At 40.7% G+C, this 22,457-nt stretch overlaps 3 protein-coding genes across 5 annotated transcripts in view; all 3 read right to left on the minus strand.

Moving 5' to 3' along the window:
* eif2ak3 (eukaryotic translation initiation factor 2-alpha kinase 3) overlaps positions 1-8,869 on the minus strand; it is a 39,894-nt gene extending 31,025 nt beyond the window's left edge. Inside the window, exon 1 of the mRNA XM_079573261.1 lies at positions 8,220-8,869. Within this exon, the coding sequence (XP_079429387.1) occupies positions 8,220-8,566 (347 nt within the window). The 5' untranslated portion in view covers positions 8,567-8,869. The remainder of the gene's footprint in view (positions 1-8,219) is intronic.
* Positions 8,870-10,827: 1,958 nt separating this feature from the next.
* Positions 10,828-14,076, minus strand: rpia (ribose 5-phosphate isomerase A (ribose 5-phosphate epimerase)). Its single transcript, XM_079572973.1, has 9 exons — positions 13,793-14,076; positions 13,197-13,257; positions 13,064-13,119; positions 12,918-12,977; positions 12,701-12,765; positions 12,552-12,620; positions 12,321-12,462; positions 11,853-11,952; positions 10,828-11,616 (listed from the first exon to the last, which is right to left on the minus strand). Exons 1-9 carry the CDS (start codon positions 13,955-13,957, stop codon positions 11,519-11,521), a joined length of 816 nt encoding a protein of 271 aa, XP_079429099.1. The 5' UTR covers positions 13,958-14,076; the 3' UTR covers positions 10,828-11,518.
* Positions 14,077-18,326: 4,250 nt separating this feature from the next.
* Positions 18,327-22,457, minus strand: part of slc4a11 (solute carrier family 4 member 11) — a 77,838-nt gene continuing 73,707 nt past the window's right edge. For all 3 annotated transcript variants that reach the window (XM_079573315.1, XM_079573314.1, XM_079573313.1), the window contains 2 exons: positions 20,435-20,604; positions 18,327-19,732 (listed from right to left, as the gene is read on the minus strand). In XM_079573315.1, coding sequence (XP_079429441.1) covers positions 19,666-19,732; positions 20,435-20,604 — 237 coding nt within the window. In that variant the 3' untranslated portion in view covers positions 18,327-19,665. The remainder of the gene's footprint in view (positions 19,733-20,434; positions 20,605-22,457) is intronic.

Genomic DNA, 22,457 nt, shown 5'->3' on the forward strand with positions numbered 1-22,457 from the left:
GGATGCGAGGCTGCGATGTGATTGGTTGTTGCCAAGCAGTGAGGGAGCCGTGCAGGAGGGAAAACAAGACGGCATGGTCCGGCTATAACTCCTCAACCAGCAAAGTCTTTTCTTTTTTTTTGTATCCAGACTACAGCCTTCTCTGCCATAGCCCCACCCAAACTGCAGTGTGGCTCCCCGGGACGCAACCGAAATAACCACTGACCTAAAAAAACTCCGCAGCAGTCATCAATCATCACCAAAACTACACCACATTTATGACAAACTTGGTAAACCGAACAAAGGAACAGCATTAAAAAACAACAACACCAGGCCTCATAAAAATGTGGAAATGCATTGAAGAAATGTGGTTATATGAGACACAGTAGTGGCTGTAGTTAATGAGCAAAGAAAAATGTCTGGTTTTAGCAAAGTGTGAGAAGTTCCCACTGGGATTTTCTGTCACATCTCAGACTGTTATTTTGGGGGCACAGTCTATTAATAAAAAAAAAAATGCAGCATAGTAGGAGCAAGGAACTGGCACAGAAAAATGCGTGAAAAAAAGTATCAGGGAAGAAGGTGAACTCTCTACTCTGCCAAAAAACTGTCCCAGAAACAAAGTGTAGCTTTTTTCTTTTTTAAGAGTAAGACTGGGCTTTGAAAGAGTGGGTGGAGTTATGCCATAGCAATAACAGTACTATGATTGATGATATCTTTCAGTGTGATAAAATGTAACATGAAATTCTCTACAGTGTTGTTAATGTATCAACGTGTATGGTCTAACTAACTGTCTAACTTTCTCCCTGTAGTGGGGAAGGAATGTTGAGGCAAAGAAAATAAAGGTTGCACTTCAGAGCACAGTAATAACATGGCAATAGGACGAAAATAGCGAGTTAACTTTACAGTTCATAAAGCATTTTGCGCTTATGTGTCCAGATTACCAACAAAATACACATTTACTGGAAGTCTGTTATCTTCTTTCTGGGTTGGTATTTGATTATGCAGATTATTATGAAATAAATGATGTGTGTCCCGTTTCCATGTAATTGCCATCATTTCCATCCTGTTATTATTACTACTGTGCTGCTGTAAAACAGTCATTATGTAATGCTGCAGTGTCAAATGCTTAGAATGATTGGATGTCTTGTACCAATTGTCATACAAACTTTATCTAAATTAATTTTTTAAAATGTTTAAAAGTTTCTTTAAAACAATTTCCGTGTGCCTTTCCTCTAGTTTACCCCGTCCCTCTTTCCTCCAGAGGTCATCGGGTCACCACTGCGTCTGGTTGCGGGCGCAGTGGTTTTGTAGGGCAGTGCGCCTGGACCCATGCGCCCAACTCAAAGTGTGAGCTCGGGACCCCTCGCTGTGGCGGCATTGGTCAAGGAGTCGGCTGGATTCTGCCAGTGGCTGTTGCTAAGCAGCGGCTGCGGGAGCGAACGCAGCCCCAAAAAGAAGAAGAAGAAGAGGGGGGGATGAGGAGGAGGAGGGTAGAGTTCAAACATCATGACTCTCACCTGTCCCCTCGAGGGCCAGACACACTCTACAAACCTGTGTTTCACATCAGTGAGGACGCAGAGGGGAGACCCAAGAGTAAAACTAAAACTTTAGTCAAAGCCTTGACTGAACCGGCTGCACCAAGTGGAGCAGAAAACAGATTTTAAGATCATGTTTTAATAGAAGAGTTTATAATAGTTTTAATTTACTGAAAGCATTGTTTTGATTACTAACATAATGCTTTTTTTAATGCCCACATACTACATTTTAATGGCACAAACGCAGAAGAAAATATGCGCATATTTAATTTCTTAGGATTTGCACAGTGGCGCAGTTGGTGAAGCGGGTCGTCTCATGATTGGAAGGTCGGGGGTTTGAATCCAGGCTCCTGCAGGTGCACAGTGTCGTTGTGTCCTTGGGCAACAACACACAACACTGGTGTATGAATGACAGTGTGAATGGGTGAGTGGTTCCTTGCTGTACAGGTGGAAAAGCGCTATATAAGTTGAGAGCATTTACCATTTCATCAAACAGAGGAAAACAGTCAACCTTTAATCAAAACAATGTGGTCAATTTCAGCAAAAGACTGCAGCTGAATACATATTAGACCATCATTTTGGTATTGGTACAGTAAAACGGATACAGTAAAATATGTGAACAATGTCATCATTTTCCAATAAATTTAGATTAATGCTAGTTTGAATCCGATTTAATGCTTTTAATGACATCTAAGGTCTTGAGTTTGGCCCAGTTCATCTAATGACTTTTAATGCTTTTTAATGTCCTGCAGAAACGGCTAACAGAGATCCAATATATAACATTTTTGGATAATATTATTCAAGGTCAACTTCAATAGCCAAGAATTGGACAAAATCCTGGAAAGGCTGCATATTGAATATAAAGCCTCATGCAAAATGTATCATGCTGCAACAGAAAACATAGATATTTAGGTTAAAACCACCCGGACAGTATTGTGGCAAACCTTGTGTCAGTTTATACAGCGCAGTGTTTACAGTGAGAGCACAACATTCATGAGCTGAAATCCACCTGCTCCACCATCTACACCTGACTCTGTTTGAACTGCGAGAAAACAGCACAGACTCACATTTGCTGAGACTTCAGTTTTGGCTAAATAAAAAGGCATAGATTTGGGGGCTTTTTTTTTTGCAAAACAAGGAGGTGAGATTCCAGTCTCACTGCTTGTGTGCGGGTGGTTTTGAATGTGAAATATTTAACCCTTCGACTCTTTATTCTTATTCTCCTATAACCTTTCATAATCAGTTGTGTAAAGCTGTGATGTTCTTCCAATTGCAAGGCAAGATTGTACAAAAAGATACCATTACAATATCTTTTCACAATTTGCTATGTCTTTATGCTCCAACTCAAAATCATTTAAATAATTTCCTGCGCCTTTTTACGGATTGTTGATATATAAAGTTAACCGTTCTCCAAGTCTGAAGTGCACAGTCGGTCACGGATGTAAACAACAGGGACGTATAGATGTCATGAAGAGGTGACAGGCATCAGCGACGAGACAGCAGCAGCCGCTCACGTCGGTCTCAAAGCAACTCGCGATCAAAGACAAACAAATGCAATATTTATAGTTTTCCACCGCACCGCAAACACCACACGAGAGGCGGTGACAGAGATCAGTTCAACAGACACGTGCGAACTGTCCAAGATGAGTTTAAAAACAAAAATCATTTTCACGTTCAAATATTGCGAGGAAATCCAAGTGTGTTGATTGGATTTCTCGCTGTTAGATAAATGATCAAAGCAAGAAAGCTCGGATTGTCATATCAACAGACAGTGTAAGCAGAGAAGCAAAACAGTGGTCTTCTTGTCTAAAAGTGGCACTTGTTATCTCCCGCAGTGTTTGACTTGGAAAGAGCCCAGGGGGAGGGACAGAAAGGTCAGTGGACGGAGGTGATGTGTGTATTAAGAAGCCCAGTCTAATTAATGCAGCACATTACCGCCCCAGACTTTCACTGTGTGGGTTTTTTGCGGGAAGTGAATACAAAATGAGATGTCACAACTGCTCCGACCAGGTGAGCAGTTTTACACTCTCCATACAGAGGAAATTATAAATCACTATCTGTAACGATTAACATTTATTTTACAATGTTATTTAAAGTAATAAGCTGCCATTTCATTTATTAGTGACATAATTGGGCCCTGAACCACAGTGAGATCAAATACCAATACGTTTGCTGTTGTATATTAGTTGACAAATGCTAAAAGTGACTCTGTAGTAACTTTAGTTTGTTTGTTTGGCCTGGATAGTGTATGAATGAGCACACATGAGGCTCATGCATGTAAACGCGCCACGCTGAAAAGAAGGAAGTCATAGGCTGATAATCCGACGTTCCACATTCACACTCACTGATGCATTCGAGGACAACAACATAAGAGGCAAAGTGGGTGATGCGCCTTGCTCAAGGACACGACAACAGTATGCACTTGATTCCAAACGTCGACCTTTTGAATCCGCGGACAAACGGATTGCTCTAACCACTGAGCCACCGTGACCCCAAGCTTAGGGCGTTCAAGGTGGTATGTCTGATCCATAACTTTAATGAAGCTTTCTCTTAAAGCGAAGACAATCGAGAGTCATTTTGTTTTCTTCATAACGCTGACACCGGCACCCTCTGTTGTCATTGAGAAGAAAAAAAAAAAAAGAAAAGTAAAACCAGACAGAGCAGCACCTGCTAAAGGTCACAGAAAGAAGTTTTTGTAATGTAAGCAGGTTATCAGCGCTAAAGAGCTGACTCGAAAAATGTCTGACCCACAAAAACACAACCTTCGACTCCTTCTATCGCAACACTACTTCAATACTTCGGATATTTTTTTTAATGCAAAATGTGTGTTTGAACCAAAGCTTTTAACTTGAGCAAAGACACTGAAGGATCATTAAGCAGCTACAAAGCTACAATTTTCGATTCAATCAACCATATTATTTTCAGCTAAACTTTCTTTTCTTCTGTTGGTCTGTCCTATGGGGAGACGAGGAGCTTCAGATCTTGTGACATTTGTAAAGTTCAATGGCAAGTCTCTGGAGGAGTCTGGGTGGAAACGGTCTGGAGCAGAGGAAACACACAGGGGATGGAGCTCATACAGTAGCAGCATGCATTAGGGAAGCACTGTATGGAGATAAAGATATAAGCTACAAGTACACACAATGTAGAGACAGGCTCATGTTTTATACCCAGAACAAATGAAGCGCCATTCAATCCGCTTTATTGTTTTAACCGCAACAGCTTGTAAATCAATTATTCACCATTTAGCTACTTGGCCTCGATATAACCCCGCTAGCCCCAAACATATTGGCATTATTTAATCAGATTGTCATAAATCTATAGCATTGTCTCATTACAAAAGTGCTAGTCTGATCACTACGGGGAAAAAAGACAGAGATGAGACAGAGACAGAGATGTAGGGATCTGGCTGGTTAATAATGAAGAGCACATGGGAGTAGACGTATAGACAGAGTGCATTAATAAGAGATGCCATGTAAAATGTATGCAATAATAGATCAAGGAGAATAGCTGGGATCAAGAAGCTGGGACCTCCACCAACAAAGATGAAGATCGTCCCATATAGCAGGACGTCAGATCCATGAAAAGCAAGGACTACAACAGGTCATCGAATAACGGTGATCTATAGACCAAAAAACCTTCCCATTGTTATTACATTTACTGCAGGTTACCCGTCAGACGAGATAGAAAAACAGCACAAAAAGTGGCCAAAAGTGGAGCTAAATCTGTTATTATTTTCTAAATCAGCTACATTTTGCTTCTTTGTTAGTGGCTTTTATTACCGGTATATAAACTGCTTGCTTCTGGCTTAGCAGCAAAACAATCCCAGATTAAGGCCTGCATAAAGAATACAGGTTTGATTATTTGTGTAGGAATACTCAAATGGGAGGTTAAATTGTCCCTGCATTATTCAACAACCTGCAAATGAAAGCTTAAAAAGACAATCAAAAGTGCATGAACTGGAAAATGATTTAGGGTGATTTTGGATGTAGGTCTAGTCTGCTAAAGCATGCTGAAGCTTTGGTGCAAGGGTGTGAGGGGCAGGTTTAAGGAGCAGGAGTTTGGTGGCACAGCGGGGGGAGCAGGAGAATAGTGTGCATCTGGGGTGGAGACGTTCAGCTAATTATACTTTGGATTTCCTCTGTTGCTGCTGCAGATGACAGTCAGGAGCCAATCCCCAGCCCTGTACAGTGATGCTACAGTGAGCTCAATACAGATTACAGCACTGCAGACAATCACCACAATCAATACACGAATTAGAACAAGTTTAAAAGAGAAATCCTAAGTACTAACTAGGCTTCAGAGTTTCGCCTCTCAACCAAGTGGCTTGTCAGTTCTGGACAATTCGCTGTAAGAACTTTTAAGGCTTTAATTTTCATCAAAACAACTCAGATAGAAAGGGGTTTAACGGGTTTAACTGAAATCTCAACCTTGAAAGCACAAACAAGCCGCATGAAAGGTGCACTTCTGCATTCCAGTGCATTTTGCAATCATCTGCAAATCAATGGAAAAAACATGGCTGACAAGAGCTATTTTTCCATTACATGTCACTCAGGTCATTGTAACTGCGGTTTTATTGGCCATTTTTCGATGTGAGATGTTCTTCAACAAGGGCGCAAGAGATTCAACAGAAAATCCCTATAAAATGTTCTCAAAGTCTTGCAAAACTCAAAGCATTGGCCTTCACAAAAACACATTACACTCTGCTGCTTCATGAGTGTAGAGCATATCAGGGACGAGAGCCAATATCTATTTTTCAACAAAGTTTAAGAAAACTTTAGAAAATACTTAAAAGAAAGTGGATCTCGAGTTGTCAATGTTTTATCAGCAGGTTATAGAGACCGAACCAGCTCTTCAAAAGCATAGACACGAACAATGATTTCTATTTTATGACGAGTTATGAGAGGACGCAGACACAGAGGTTGTAAAACTACACAGAGAATATTTTATCATGGGCTTTCAATCAGCCAAGACATGCCGCTGGAATGAGAAAGGCTTCATGGAGTCGAGGAAACAAGGCATACATGCTGGAGAAAGAGCGCTGCTGTGCCAAACATCTGAGGTGGGCGTCAGACACACTGTTTACCAGGACGGCCAATCAATGCCCAACCCGCTGCGCCAAGACGGGACACGGAGATTTAAAGGGAGGAACTTCCATCTACTTCACCGTACATTTGTGAAAAAATATATATTCAGGAACTTCTCATATATGGTAATAGGCAGTAGGACAATTTATACAAAAAGAGAGCATCACTGTTTTTACAAGGAGAGTCACACAAATGTTCCCTGTTACAGTATTCTGCTCTGTTGTTTAATTGTGGCACTAAACTCTAAATTGGACTTAAGCAGGCGATATATCATCTCTCTCTGTGTATGAAACTTCCTATTCAACAATGCTAGAGAGAACTTTTGGATTATAAATAAAGTGGGAAGATTTTAATCATACAAATGAATAAAACAATCCTCACTCTTTGACTTTCTGTATGTAAAAAATTTCACTTTGACACTGGACGTCACAGGTACTACCGTGCACAGAAAAGGGCGTCCACAAATATTTATTTAGACAGTAAAAATACAAACAGGATAAACCCCATGATAATGTTCAATTATTTCATTTTATTCTGTCTCAAAATTGGTATTGAGGGTTCTCCTAAGTATCGAAATAGTGTTTGTGATTTTGGTATTGTGAACGCACAACTACACCGGCTGAAAAAGAGCCAGTGAGTCACTGTCAGCAGATTAACAGAGCATCCAGCCCTGGATACTGTTACACCGGATAATTCCCAGCTTCATTTTAGGTGACAAACCCCCACCCTTAGCACCTTTTGTGATTTATTGCGAATTCCCCATAGACACTGGTCTGTGTCTTCCCAGGTGCACAACACACTGGTGTAAAAATAGCCACCTTACAACTGAACTCTACTGCTCATTTTTCATGTTTTGGTTTTCAATTTTACCAATTTGATAAGTTTGAATCTGGGGTCTTAGTGTGCACACATGTATGACGTGAAACCATAAAGAAAGCTTATCTTTGTTTCCTGTTTTATGGTCGTCTGTCCATAGTTATGTAATACACAACAAGGGAAAACATGCCTCCAGCAAACTATCACCAACAGCAGTTCAACCTGAGAGCTGGAAGTTAATACTAATGTTATAGCCAGCTTTACAGGACTCTGCAGTTAAATAAAAGTCAGTGGGGGTTAGGTTAACAGGCTCGTGCTCATAACAATAAACAGACATACCAATAGCCTATAAACACTATGTTACCCCCATGACAGCTCGCCCAGATAATGTAGTTAAGCAGTCCCTTGCTTGAATGGACAAATCCGATCACCGGAGGCAAAGAAGTTTCTGGACCATGCGTTGCGCGCGCTGCAGGGGGCGGGATGTGCCCGTACATGCCTATCTGGGCATCATCACTTAGCACTGCTGATGCTGGTAATGTAACAAGTATTTACAGTGACACTTTTTAACCCCTACCCTTGAAGCCGTTAATAAAATCAAGTGTTTGTGGAAATGAGAGACTGGTGGAGAAGATGACAACATGCACACGTCAAAGATGTGCAAACTTGTGGTTAAACTGGGCTTAAACACTGCAGCTTTCTCTCTGTGTTTATATAATCTTCTGCTGATGAGACTTCACAGCTGTTTAAATGACACCCGTCACTTTTTCTTGACACTTCCTGGGATGAGCTCACGTCCACGTACCTTGTGGGCTGCACGTTGCTGCTGTTGTCCGCGGACGAGTCCTCCGTGTCCCCCGCCGAGCCCAGGTCATCGTCCTCCACGGTCACATCTCCAACCATCGGGGCACCGCCACTGTCCTCTCCCCAGTTCCTCTGGTGCTGGTTGTTGTTGTTGTGGTGGTGGTGGTGCGGGTGCTCCATAGCTCTCACCCCATGTTCCCCCGCGGAGGACGCTGCAGAGGAAGGCAGCTCCGTGCCGACGGTGCTGGTGGAGCCCGGAGCGAGCGACGTGCCGATGAGAGGCTTTAGCAGTAGCAACAAGAGCACCAGGGAAATGCTCACGTTTCCAAAGCGAAGCCCCCTTTCCATTTGTAAGACTGGCACATTAGTGACAGATGAGATTCACATGCCACGCGTCCGCTGAATTCTGACATAAAAAAACTAAAGTGTAAAAATAGACAATCTATCGAGAATGGAAAAATAAACGCAAATGTGTCCTGCAAAAAATACGCCCTTTCAAAGTCAGCTTTAAGTAAACATAAACAGCCACTGGGACACCATGTTATTCCCTTTATACTTGCCTCTAGACATGCCTTGGTAACGCTAAAGCCCGCCCCGTTTCTAAACTGGGATTGGACGGATAAAACTCATCGCTGGGCTAAAAAATAACAATAAAACTTCCCATTGCACGGTCTCACGCCAGTCACGCACACTCGCTTACTAAGCACAAGGCGATTGCGCGAGGGAGCTGCCAGTCCGAGAGGCGGGACCTACGGGATCCAGCCTCCCAAACAGTGAAGACGATTGGTCCAAGCGGCCGTCTGTTAAACACGCGCATGCGCACTGTCGGACGCCGCGCGACGAAAGCAAAAAGGTGACGCAAAAAAGTCCCCGATGGCGTTTCCAAATGTTGCGCCGCGATTGGAGGCTCGTGCAGCTCGTCGGCCAATGGGAACAAGGGTAAAGTTATGGCGCGGCGCGATTGGTTTCACATAAACTCAGCTGAGTGAACACCGCGCAGGGATTGGTTAAGACGGCCGTCATTCAAGAGGAGTTGTCATGAGAAAGTTGACATGAAAACACCAACGTGGCTGTATTTGAGCGGCACACACTTCCTCATCACGAGTTGAAACCTTTTTTTTTTTTTACCGCTTAAGGGTAAACAAACCGAAAAGGATATTACATAACATGTGGATACAGTACTGTAAATAGATGCGGTTGTTAACAGGTTACCGCTGCTAAAGAAGAACTTGCAACATCATGTAAAGGATCAATGTCATGCAAGTATAGTCAGATATTAAGCTCTTAAAGGAATAGTTCACCTCCATACTGTGATATGTTCTTACCTGAGCTTAGACGAGTTGATACCTACCTGTCTGGTGTTTGTGCGTGCCCGTGAAAGAGCGTGGGAGCTTCCAACTTCACCCCCCTTTTGAAGCAATAGGAATACATTGGGAGAGGCCATATGCTAACAACATCTTTGGTCTTTTTGCGTGACTGAGGGCACGCACAGACCAGACAGGTACGCACCAACGTGTCTAAGCTCAGGTAAGAACATACAGTGAACTATTCCTTTAACCCCCGCCTAAAGCGAGTGCATTTTCTCCAGGTCAACTTTACCCAAATGTCAAAGGTTACAGCGTATGGGTCAGAGTGCCTCATTTAAAAGCTCATGTAAACAAATATTTTTCCACACATTGTCACTTTGTTTTGTCACTTTTTCATCACTTTTTTTTTGGCTTTTTTGTTTCATTTCCACTACTTTTTTGGCACTTTTCGTTTTTCGTTTCACTTTTGTGACTTTTTTGTCACTTTTCTGTTGTTCTTTTGTGTCTTTTGTCACTTTTTCCATTGATTTTTTCTTTTTCTCATGTTTTCATCGCTCTTTTGGTGCATTTTCGTCTCATTTTGTTGCTATCTTGACACTTTTTTCAAGAAGCTTTCAGATTTGGGAAAAGCCAAACTGGAGAAAACCTGCTCAAACATGCAGGCGTATGCTCCTTATAAACCGTATAAACATAAGTCATAGAAGTAAATGTTTCTGAATGACAGCTGGTGCTAATGTCTAATGGGGAAAAGACACAATTTACTCTTTTCTTCACTATAACCTGCGCACTGTACAAACTAATAGAGGTAATGTTTTTATTTTTTTGCATGTCATTTCTTTAGTTTATCTGAAAAATGTGAGCTTACACTGTAAACACGAGTTCTAGCGCCCTCAAGTGGTAAACTAATATTACAACACTAGGACATCGTAGGTCTGGGGAGCTGCAAATAAAACAAGTACGCAAATGTATGATCTTGTCTTGTATTGATGTTGTTAAAAAATAGTACCGTCACAGTAAAATCACAGTCATATTGGCAAATCATACAGAAGGAATGCTTGTGAATAACAATGTTGGAATATCAAATTAGTAACAGTGACAAAAAGATGATTGACAATATTTTTCAGAGCCCCCAAGACAACCATTCTATACCCAGTTGGACAAAAACTAGGCTCAAAGGACCACATGAAAAGAAGAATACAGCACCTTAACGACTGAAATTAATAAACACGTCGTGCATACACACTGCACTAATCAGAGTCAAGGTCTCAGATTTAGAATCCACGAGGCTTCATTTAGACCCACAAGTCTTAGGCGTCCGTGTGTGAGGTAAAATAAAAGAACATACAATTGTTTGGTTTGTAACGTTGGAAAACAGATGGCACAGGACTTAAGTCGCTCTGTGTTCAAGGCACCAAAAACATGAAAGAGTGCATGGGAAGGCAAAAAGATTTGGAAATGTTCAAGACCCAAATATTTACATCACTATGTGGTAATTGTACCTTGTTGAAACTAAAGTGCAGTATTAGAATTTCTGTTAAAGTTGATGGCAATGCCCAATATTAGTAAGGAGTAGGGTTAAGGTCTCCCTAATGAAAGGCAACATGATAATTAAGTAACCAGCAATTGTTTTATCAACTGTTAATTAAGTACCACCACCAGGAATAAAAAGGCTGTTTCAATAAACCTATTTAGATGCCCCGTGTTGTACAACTGCAATTTTGATTAAAGGCACACCATGGGTCTGTCGACAGTGTGGCCATAGTCCCTATAAGTAAGCATGTTTACTTTAGTTTGATTGTGTTAATAGATAATTGACTTGTCAGGCACTTAAAAAACCATTAGCTGCTGCACAATGGGGGAACTGCATCGTGTTTTAAGTTTATGTGAGGTTCTGTCCAGCTTTTTAGTATGGTGGGGACTTTGGCTGGTCAGGTACTGGAGTTTAAATAAAGGAGAGGTCACTTGAAGAGGAGAAATGGCGCTGGCAGGCCGGTCAGTGCACTGTAGTGTTCCGCGTCTTAACACTGCCATCCTCCATCCCAAAGTAAGCCCGCTCAGCCATGCCCACGAACAGACCCGTCTCCACAACGCCTGGAGACGAAACAAAGTAACAATACTCCATTTAAACCTTTATATATCTCATCGTATTTAATAGTAAAAGCAGATTATACAGCACACGATTACTGAGGTTACACAGGACTACAGTCTTGCGCACAAACATGAAGCATGAACAAAAACGAGTCTTGCCTAAATATTTCATGGTTTTAAGTTCAGGAAACATACAAAGCAATAGTCAATAATTGTGTTTAGAACGAAGCTGATCTCACCTGGAATCATCTTGATCGCCATGTTGACCTCCTTCCAGTTTTGAGCCTGTTCAAATTTCCAGTCCAGGATAAAGTTACTGTTGTCTGTCACAACCGGACCCTGACAGACAGAAAGGGCATAATCTGAGTTACCTGCTGCAAGATAGGGCGCCATCTAGTGGGGTCTTCACGTCAGTGCAAACAACTGTATTTTTGGCACATCAATTGTAAAAAAAATGTGTAATTGACTGATTACACACTTTGTCATTACAATCACCTTTGTCTAAGAAATTATTTATCAAAACGGATTTGAATGTATTCCAACATTCATCATAACAGAGAGCTTTTTATTAAGAAATCGGGGGTTTGTCAACTGGTTTGCACAAAGTATCCTTCTGTAACTACAGCTTGGCTTTGTTGTGTTGTGACATGGATTTTGAAACAATGGTTTGTGCCTACAAGGAAGTGAAGTTGTGTCACTTCACTTACTGCTTTACTGACAGCCATTCGTAGGTTCACCTCCCCACCAAAGCGTCTAGCGATCATCCTGGAGACAGGGACGTATGCCATGGGTATGACCTCAATGGGAATGCCCTTCTTCCACTGTTCACCCAGAGCCTTTGAATCCTTCCTGTAAGAGAAAACACAACAGAAGATTTATTATAGGAACAGTACGGGTAACAAAGAAACTGATGGAGGTGATTCCATTTAAACCCTGACCTGAAGTCGGCAATAACCACAAAATGTTTTGCACAGCCAGCGACAATCTTCTCCTGAGTCAAGCAGCCTCTGTGACGCAAAGAATGAAAAGCAGGTAACTAAAATGTCAAAGGTTAAACCTGAATCTGAATGACCTCAAATATACTCACCCTCCACCTTTGATCAAAGTGAGATCATCGTCCACTTCATCTGCTCCATCGATCGCCACATCGAGCTGCAACAGAGGCCACAATAACAAAAGTGCCCTGGGCATGGGTGCAGCAGTAAGTTTAGGGGCTAATTTATAAGTACAGATTAATAGCAAACAAGTTAATCGCCTAAACAAGGTGTGAGGTGCCAGTGCATCAACACTAGAGTCATTCATACCTCTGGATGCCGGTCCAGATCTGACAGGGTGAGGCCATGCTGCAAAATCAATTGTCGCGCCTGTGGTAGTAGATAAGATGATTAGAAGATCAATAAAGAAAACTGATAATGAAATAATGTAAATAACACATTATATTCAAACCCACCTGGAATGAAGTGGGGACACATATGATGTTCAGCTTCTCTTGACGCACTCTGTCCGCTGTCCCAAACACACACAAAACAATTAGCACAGAGTCATCCACCAACTCAACAACTGACTGGCATAAAACTACTTACCCAGCCTGTCCACAGCATAGACAATGGTTGAGCCACTGCCCACTCCAACCACCTGGTTATTCTGCAACAGAGACACACATTTCTCAGTGTGATGTGACATTAACAGATCAAAAGTGATGATTTACTTCATTATACCTTCAAGAATCTTACATATCATTAATAAAAAAACATTTGCACCAAAACCTGCATATCTTTAATGAGTGTTTGAGTGATTCAGAGTAACCTTTGTGACAGATAAGCCTCAGCATGTGTAGCACTATCAGTAATATTTACATGTCAAACAAGAGGTTTTTTCCTCCTTATTTCATGCGCCCTCGTAAAGAACTATAAGTCACGCTCTATTAACACTCTGGTATGTTTAGACACATATTCTTTTTTTAGCTTTGAATCCAGAAAAAGCTCATGACACGGGTTCAGTTCATCCTGAGGTATAAATACTGTATTAGATAAGAAGTTAGCAAACACGCTACATTCAATGGGAGCTAACCGCTAGCCTCCACCACATGAAGCCAAAATAAAGATCAGCTTGCAAAAGAAAAAAACATGAGTACAGTAAAGAAAGGCCATGTCCTGCACAGACGTGTCCTTGCACTGACCTGTACATGAGTGTCCACTGCGGCGTATGCAGCCAGTTTCTTCGCCTCCTCTGCCATGATGCTAGCGGCTCGATGTGACTGGAAACACGCGTGTTTCACGGAGGCTTCAGCGGACAGGAAACCAGAGAGTTTAGTGCGACAGACCCACCTCCCGACAACAATCATGACCCGCTCCGCCCACGGAGATCGGACAACACCAGAGGTCAACCCTCACAGGAGCAGAAAAGCACCAAGACGCTGCTGTGGACGGTCCAAAGTCCTGTCCAGTCCAGCCCGCGGTGTCCGCCCCCCAGTCCATCCATCCTCTCTCCCGCTGCAGTTGTGGAGCGCGTCCCAAAGTAAATCTACCTTCTACCTTGCCATGGAAAAGTAATTTGTTGTTATTTACAACTAAAAGTACATAAAAGTCAACATCTAGCAAACAGTGTTAATTCTGAATCGTCTGAAAGAGCCTCAGATCATGTAAATTCTCTGCCAAAGGAAAAGCTCTGAGCTTCATTCATGTGGGAGCTGCTCCATGAAGCAGAGGAACAAGATTAAATATGATTATAATGAATTTTATCAATGCAAAGTCGACTAAATTCGTCTTAAATTCAGTCAACTAAATTTACTTGCAATTTTAGTCGACTAAAACTAGACTAAAATTGAAGATGTTTTTTTGACTAAAACTAGACTAAAATCGAATTACATTTTCGTCAGAAGACTAAGACTAAAACTAAACTAAAATATTAACACTTATTAACACTGCTAGCAAAGGCTGTAGTCTACTGTTTTAAAGGGACTATACAGTCCCTTTAAGTTAAGTTAGTTTAAAAATGTTAAAACTAAGTATTTTCCTCCCCCTACATGTTCCAGCCATGTCCTAATGTGTAGAATGAGCCCAGACCTGTTCACCACAACTGCCTCTAAAATCCTGCAGTCGCTCAAAAAGGTTCATTCGAGTCCGAAGTGCCGTCATGGAAGCTGCAGTTACACATACGACCTGAGGTGGCAGTAGTGAGCATAACATGACCAACTTGCATCTAACCCCTTTAAAGTCATATCCTTTAGCAAATAAATGTGTTTTTCCTTCCATAAATCTTTTCATAAATCTTCTCTTTTAATGCACAGCATAAACACTTAGCAAAGGGTGGGCCGGTTGCTCGGGGGCTGCTACCCTCTGGCATCAGGTCGACAAAAAAACAATAATTTAAAAAAAAACTTTTTTGACTGATTAATTTTTTTTGTGACTGATTATTTATTTATGTTTTTTTTTGGTATTTTTGTTGTTGTTTGTTTGTGATGTCACTCTAAATCTGGTTACCATGAGCGTTCAATCAATCAATGAACCAATCTGTTATGCTTCTCAGGAATAGATGTGGGCTATGTTATATCAGAACAACAACATATCAGCATGTTCATGCTGTTATTACAAAATCATCATCATCACAACCCACACAGTATTTATATTGTATATAAGCAATATAAATACTGTGTGGGTTGTGATGATGATGATTTTGTAATAACAGCATGAACATGCTGATATGTTGGATGTAGGAATGAATAAATATACAATTGTTATAAAGTGCAGCATTTTGTGAATGTTGTTGTTGCATCTCATGTAAACATGTAACGAACTTAATTGTTTCATTACTACAAGCTACCAAGGCACATTATTTAAATTACTTATATATGAATGGGGGTGGGACTAGATAAGTGTGTCTTCTTTCCACTCCTTTTCGAGCTAAAATGTTTTTTTTATGTTATTCTGTTGGCCAATTACAGAGGCAAAGGAAGTGTGTTGTATGTAAAGGTAAAGATTTTGGACAGATAAGGCATGTACTCTTGTCTCTGTATTTGTTCTTGTACAGTTTTGTTTATGGCTCGAAATAAAATGTTCAAATCAAATCAAATAATATGACTTTTTTTTTTTTTTTTTCAATGAATTTGTTTTGTAGACACCCATTTTTGGAACCAGTGATCTACAACTGTAGCCTAATTTTTTGCTAAGGCGTTAGGAAAACAGGAACTAATGGAGCCCACTCAAGTTAAGTTGTAATTACCAGGTAAATATTATGCAGTATCGCTTTAAAGCCACACCGCATAGAATTTTACCCGATAAATGAAATTGAAATACAAGCATTTATTTTATGACAGATATTTCTATCAATGAAAATGACCGGGAGTGGGTACGTCTCCAGCTCGTCTCCATGGAGATGTGACGAAAGGCAGTAGAATTTGAGATTTAAACAGGTTCGGTTCTCATCCAAATGCATTCTTTTATTACACACTGCAATAATAGCATTTTCTGTGTTGAGCTGGTCATTAACAGCATGTTTCGTTTTGCCGGCAACAGTATAGTCCAAAATGTTACGGAGTGTACCTTTAAGTAGGCTAACGCAAGAACATTTCAGGGCCAGAGATGATTTATTGACCTTTACAATTTTTACATAATTAACAGAGACAATTTCTGTTTTTGTTTTTTCCATGCTTTTCATCATGTTTTGGCGAATGGTATACACCTGATGCATCTAGCCCAGGGGTGTCCCACGTGCGGCCCGGTGGCCAAATGTGGCCCTCGGACCAATTTTTGGTCTTGCTTAATCTGTGCACATCAGAGGTGATCCTTTTTATTTGAACTAAGATCATTCTACACAATTCTATCCTGACGGCTAACATTATATTGTGAGACAGAGCTGGCATGAAGGTTTTAAGCATAAATAAAGGTATGGGGCACAATTTACACCTCTGCTAGTCAAAGGTTTCGCGGCACTAACCACCAATCTATGGCCCTTCAACCCGTGTATGCTTCAAAATGTGAGAAAAAGTTTGGACACCCCTGATCTAGCCCTATGTATTTAAATCACAGATCGGTTACAGCGAAGCAACGCTCTGTCTGTAAACATAATTTCTTCAATTCAGTTATCTTAATTTTTGTGTTGTCGAAAGGCCACTTTCTCTTAACAATAATGTGTTTTGGTTCAGATAAAACACTGAGGTCACAACTGCTCTTGAATATTTCTCTATATTGTAGCCTACCTCATTCTTCCCTGTATGGTTTTCATTCCTTGCTTTCCTTTCTCTGTTCATCTCCTTTATTTTTCCAATAAAAGTGACAAAAGATGATTGAAAGAAAAAAAAAACATTTCAAGACAACATGTGCCACTACTACTTTTTTATTTGGCAAACAGCTTGAGATAATCTCTCTTTTTCAGTGTACAGTATATTTATATATACTATAGGAAACCAACACATTCTTTTTAATACCCATTTTCTCATTTTTACATCTTACAGCTTACAAATATAGCTGATCTTTTTGACAAAATTACAGATTTTGTTTGACACCTAAATTAATATGCTATATAAAAATCCACACATCTTACATTCATGATTAGAAAAGTAGGCTATTATATGAAATCGGGGAAAACAGAAAAAAAAAAAAACGTCACAATTTTCAAACAATTTTTGAAAGGGCTGAGGTTCGGAGAGAGGCAAAGGAGCAGTGCTGTGATGCCATCCAAGGTTAAGTCCTCTGAGTTTTCAGTCATATTGTAAAACTGTCAGTAGAGATATCAAGGAACAACAATACCGCCACAAAAAACAAAAACAAAAAAAGATTGGTCCAAAGATTGAAGCGGTCGCCATAGATTATTCAACCAAAGAAGTTGATAAAAACTAAACCGCTGCATTGCAAACTGTACATTACTGTATTATCCATACCTCGCAATCTTCTCTCTCCAAGTACTGTCTATAGGGCTTAGTCCAAAGATTATGCAAATGCAGAGCTGAGCAGCGCGTTCTCTTTTTCGGCGTTATCTCGGCGCAAAGACATCTGCTCAATTTGGACATCTTTTTCCTCACATCTGTAAGACAACAGTGCTGCATGAAGGAGCTGCCATAGGGAGACTTGGAAAGCAAATACTGAAGGTTAGATTGGCAACATCACTGATGCTTCTTTATGGGGGAAAACAAGTCACATCTTTTACTTTAGAGGTCAAAGAGTCACATTAACCGAGAGTTAAAGCTAATGTTCTTATTGTGGATAGAGTAACTTTGTACTTCATAATCATGGGGTTGTGATGATTTTACAGCAGTTAATATTCTTTAAAGGTACTGTTCGAGGATGTATGTTGAGTGAATTGGGGAATATAAAATGCCAATAATAAATAAAGTGGTTGTCTTTGTCTGCCCTGCCACTTTAGCTTCCCTGTATCCAGGGTGAACCGCCTCAGGCCCATAGTAGATGGGGTCGGCTCCAACCACTTTTGACCCGCAACAGAAATAGACAAATAAAATATGAATAGAAGCCAGTGTCGTAGTAGGAGATACTACAGTTTTCCCCCAAAAAGGGAATTGACCAACCTAACCTTCCTGGCACCGTGAATGCCAAAAAGCTTGATGCAATATCTGACTCAAAGGAGAATGGAGTGGAACCCACAAGGACGGACTAAAAAGTTGCTCAAAAATACTTTGCTTTGCTGAGGCGTCGCTGGAAAAGTCTCACCCGTCAGTGGAGTGCGGTCGTACACAGTATTGCTGAATATTGAGCGCTGCATTTGCTTGTTTTTTTTTTTTTTTCTGAGAAGTTTGCTTGCTACATGTCCATTGGCATCGCATCATGTTTTTAAAAAAATCCAGTCAAGTCATGCTGGAGGCGAAACCACTGCGTAGGATTCTTTTTTTTTGTCTTCTCGTAGGTATTAGTGGTCCAGAAGAGGCCTGGGTTGGATTAGTACATGACAACGTTTGCAAGCATTTTCTAATCATAACACCAAATAACGATAGAAAACAATACCCGATTAGTCTAAAACTCTTTGAACACTTCGCTCACAAAAAGAACATATTAAGCATTTGGTCAAAAAAACCCAAACCAGTTAATTTCAACATTTGTAACACATCTTTTACCCATTTTCTTGTTCCAAAAATTGAAGTGGGAAGTTGACGTAACATGAAAAACCAGGGAAAGGCAGACACTCAAAACACAATGAACTATGGACAAACAGATAAAAGTAATCTCTGTCCAACATTGCCTTTAAAGAGAAAATAAATATTTCTATGTCAATGCAGCCTAAAATAGTTTCATATTGCCATAATATACTCTATTATATATTCATAATTTGATAAAGATTTAATAATAACTATATGTTTTGGTTTGTGCTGTCGGTCTAAATAATTACATCTATGTAATATACCATAAGTGTGGAATGTATTAGGTAAATTCCACTTTAAAAATGAGGTTTGGTGGCAGTAAGCCTGATGGACTCACACCGCGTTCCCTTGTCCAATACTGGCTTCATAGGAATGACTTACCAAAGTAGACAACAGCGTCCTTCACAGCTAAAAAGGTGGAGGAATGTCAATTTAACACTGAACAAAAAACAAAGATTGACTTTACAAACGCACAGCACCGGCGTACTCATCGAGACCGTGCAAGTGTTTACAAAGGAACCAGTGTAAAAACACGGAGTGCAAAGTGTCAAAAGGAAAACAAAACAAACAAACAAAAAAGCTTAGTTATTGGTTGTACCCATTGCAACTTTGTATCAATAGCTTGCTGGCAGCGTTCTGGACTTGCACGGTCTGGAGTGAATACTTAGGAGGGCGAGTTGCGTGAGAGAGGAACATGGGAGGCATGGCACTGAAGGAGCGGACAGTCAAACGCAGGTGAAACTGGGAGGTGCCTCTGATTTTTCTGTCTCTGTTTGACTCAGCTCTCATTTCCAGTGCTTCACCTGTAGTAGATAGTTCTTTATCAAAAATCTAAACAGTCGATTTATCCTTTTTGCTTCCGTAACAGTTTTGCATTGAAAAGTGTCTTTTTTAAATCCTCATTTTGTTTTTTCGTTCAGCTTCTTCTTTTTTTTTTTTTTTTTCCTGCGGGTCCCTCTGTGCAGCTACATGTGCTGAGCGTCCATGATGTCCAAGTATTTAGCCTCAATGATATGAGGAAGAACGTTGTTCCTGTGCAGAAAGAACAGAGGAAATAGTCACCAAAGATGCAACTTAAAGGGACAATACAGAGTTTAAAAATGTTAAAATGATGAATTTTCATCCCCCTACATGTTACAGCCATGTCCTAATGTGTAGAATGAGCCCAGACCGGTTCACCATAACTGCCTCTAAAATCCTGCACTGTCACTCAAATAGCTGTTACTTCTGGTCTGAATTCTCATGCACGAGCTTAACATAGGGACTGCAGTTACGCGTAAGACCTGAGGTGGCAGTAGGGAGCATAAAATGGCCAACTTGCATCTAGTCTCTTAAAGCAACTGTAAGCAAACCAGACCAAGAAAAGAGCGCAGATCAGTTTGCTTCACAAGCTTGGATTTATTGCTGTGTGCTAAAGTTTCCACATGTAGAGAATGAAGATTGTACTTTTTAGAAATATATACTATTATTTATTGAAGATTTTTCTCAGGGCTGATGCTGGGATTGTGAATTATTCCTACAGCCTGCCCCTGTTTTCACATGTGAAGTTTGTATAATATATCTTCTGCTGAGTTTAAGAAAAGGTCAGGCAAACTAAAATATATTACTTTGTACTTCTTGGCAAAGGAGTAAATGAAGCTCCCTTAGACATTCAGTTTGTCTTTGCGGCTTGACAGCGTGCGATGTATGCAGGAGCCCAGGGGAAGGTGAACTTGTGTCTTGAGGAAGTGGTACCTGATTGGGATTAGCAGGATCATGACCAGAGGGAAGATCATTTTCATGTACGGGATGGGGTACATGCCGAACGTGCACAGCACCAGCAGCTGCATCATCTGCAAGAAGGTGAAGTAGTGGATCTTCCTCTGGGGCACTTTGCGGATGTAGTGGGTGGGAGGGTACGACGTCTGTGGAGGAGAGAGGATCACAGCAGATTAGAACACAATCCCTTTCTCACTGCCAAGCCTTACAGACAGTGCCCAGGGAATAGATAGCTCACACAGGGCTAACTCCAAGGGCAGACAGCATGTTTTCAATCAAATCCAAGTAGTCAGCATGAAATTCAATATTCCATTTTTCCCCCTGTGGATTTACTTTATTTAGTGTCTAAAGCTGTAAGGAGAAGAGCTGTTTTCTCCAACAAACTGGAGATGTCTAAGTTTTTATAACAACTTTACAGTACATTATAGCTGATATGTTTGCTCTTTCAGGGAAGCTTCGCATGCACTTAAGAGAAACATACAGGGCTAATGTTCAAGTAGTGTTAAAATTCAATAATGTTTTGCCCACTGGGGTGAGCTTTATTGAGCCAAGCCGTTGGTGTTTCAAGGTTCCTAAGGCTGTAAGCAGAGCAGTTTTCTAGTGAGGAATGAATGTGTGCAACCTTCTTTATAGGACTGTAAAAAGTCAATAACAAAAATCAGTAATAACACACAGTAGACTAACCCTAAGAGCACCAAGGGTTGTGAAGATGCTGAGCTGAGGAACGTTTTGTTTGTGTCTTCTACTTTACGCATGTTACAGCAGCAGTTATTTCAGGGGGGTTCCAGACGACATGGGAGCCATACTTTCTAGAAAACATGCCCTGTGTGTTTATATTAGACTTAATGACTAAAAAAGGTTGGACTCAGAGACAGCCAACACAAACACATTGCAGTAGTATTGGCCAGACCTTTCAAGTCAAATTGTTTTGGTAAAAAATTGATGGAAATGCACAACATAGCAACTACATTAATTAATCAGCCATTCTCAAGTACCACCCCAGATATTGCCCTATACTCATGATTTTATACTTTATACTAAGAGCTTTGGCAGCTTTTACCAACATTACAAACCCATAAACGTGACATAAACATGGTGACATTGACAGATTTGTGGAGGGACATGGCTCCAAACAGAAACTATGCACATTATAAAACACAATGGCAACAACTCAGCCTTCAGCTTCAGCCGGCTGCAAATCTGTTCATAATAAGCTAATACAGCTTCATATTTCAAAGAGACAACACGCTTTTTACCATTACTTTTGAAGGCAGAATAATTGCATTTAAGTCTAAGAAAAGAAGTTTGATCATTGGTGGGAGAGTTTAATTAAATCGTATAATAAATTACTGCAGAGAGTCTGTACTAGCCATGAAGGACCGGCTTTTTAAAACGAAATAAACAGCGGCACAGTGGAGGCGTCACAAGAGGTGCTACAGGAAACAAGAAAAAGACAAACAATGAAGTAGAAGACCTGCAGATCGCAAATCTTCTTTCCCTACTATTGTTCTGACTAATGTTCATTTACTGGAGAATAAGATGGATTATATTCGTCTGCTACGCTCTACCCAGAAGACGGTGAAAGACTGTTGTAGAGCAGAGGGGGCTACACAGGTGGAAGGCATAGAAAGAGCTGACCAGTGTGGGACACCATGCTCTAGAACGAGAACAAACCCAGGAGGTGGTGCACTGAAGCAGTTTCCCCTACCTTCCCCTTTCCATTGCCACAGCTGACCTAATCAACAAAACAATTTTATAAAAATGTCATTACTTTAGTATCTATCATTACATAGTTGCAAGAACTTACACTACACAGCTAAATACTGAATGGTAAATATGGTAAAATTGTATAGTGCTTCTCTATTCTGTACATTAGGCACTTAAAGAGCTTTGTATAAGGGCGTACACATACACTGAAGGCAAAGTGGGTTAAGTGCCTTGACCAAGGACACAAGACGACCCGCACTAAAATCTGCGCCACTGCTGCCACACAACAGTG

Source organism: Gobius niger (assembly GCF_951799975.1).
Source record: "Gobius niger genome assembly, chromosome: 16".
Lineage (NCBI taxonomy): Eukaryota > Metazoa > Chordata > Actinopteri > Gobiiformes > Gobiidae > Gobius > Gobius niger.

What these genes read in the sequence shown, in the direction of transcription:
- rpia (XM_079572973.1), bottom strand. Translation starts at nt 13,957, where the DNA reads ATGATTGTTGTCGGGAGGTGGGTCTGTCGCACTAAACTCTCTGGTTTC. An exon ending in GTGTCCCCACTTCATTCCAG is followed by an intron (nt 12,978 to 13,063) that starts GTGGGTTTGAAT and finishes CTACTACCACAG; the next exon opens with GCGCGACAATTGATTTTGCA. An exon ending in ATCTGGACCGGCATCCAGAG is followed by an intron (nt 12,766 to 12,917) that starts GTATGAATGACT and finishes CCTCTGTTGCAG; the next exon opens with CTCGATGTGGCGATCGATGG.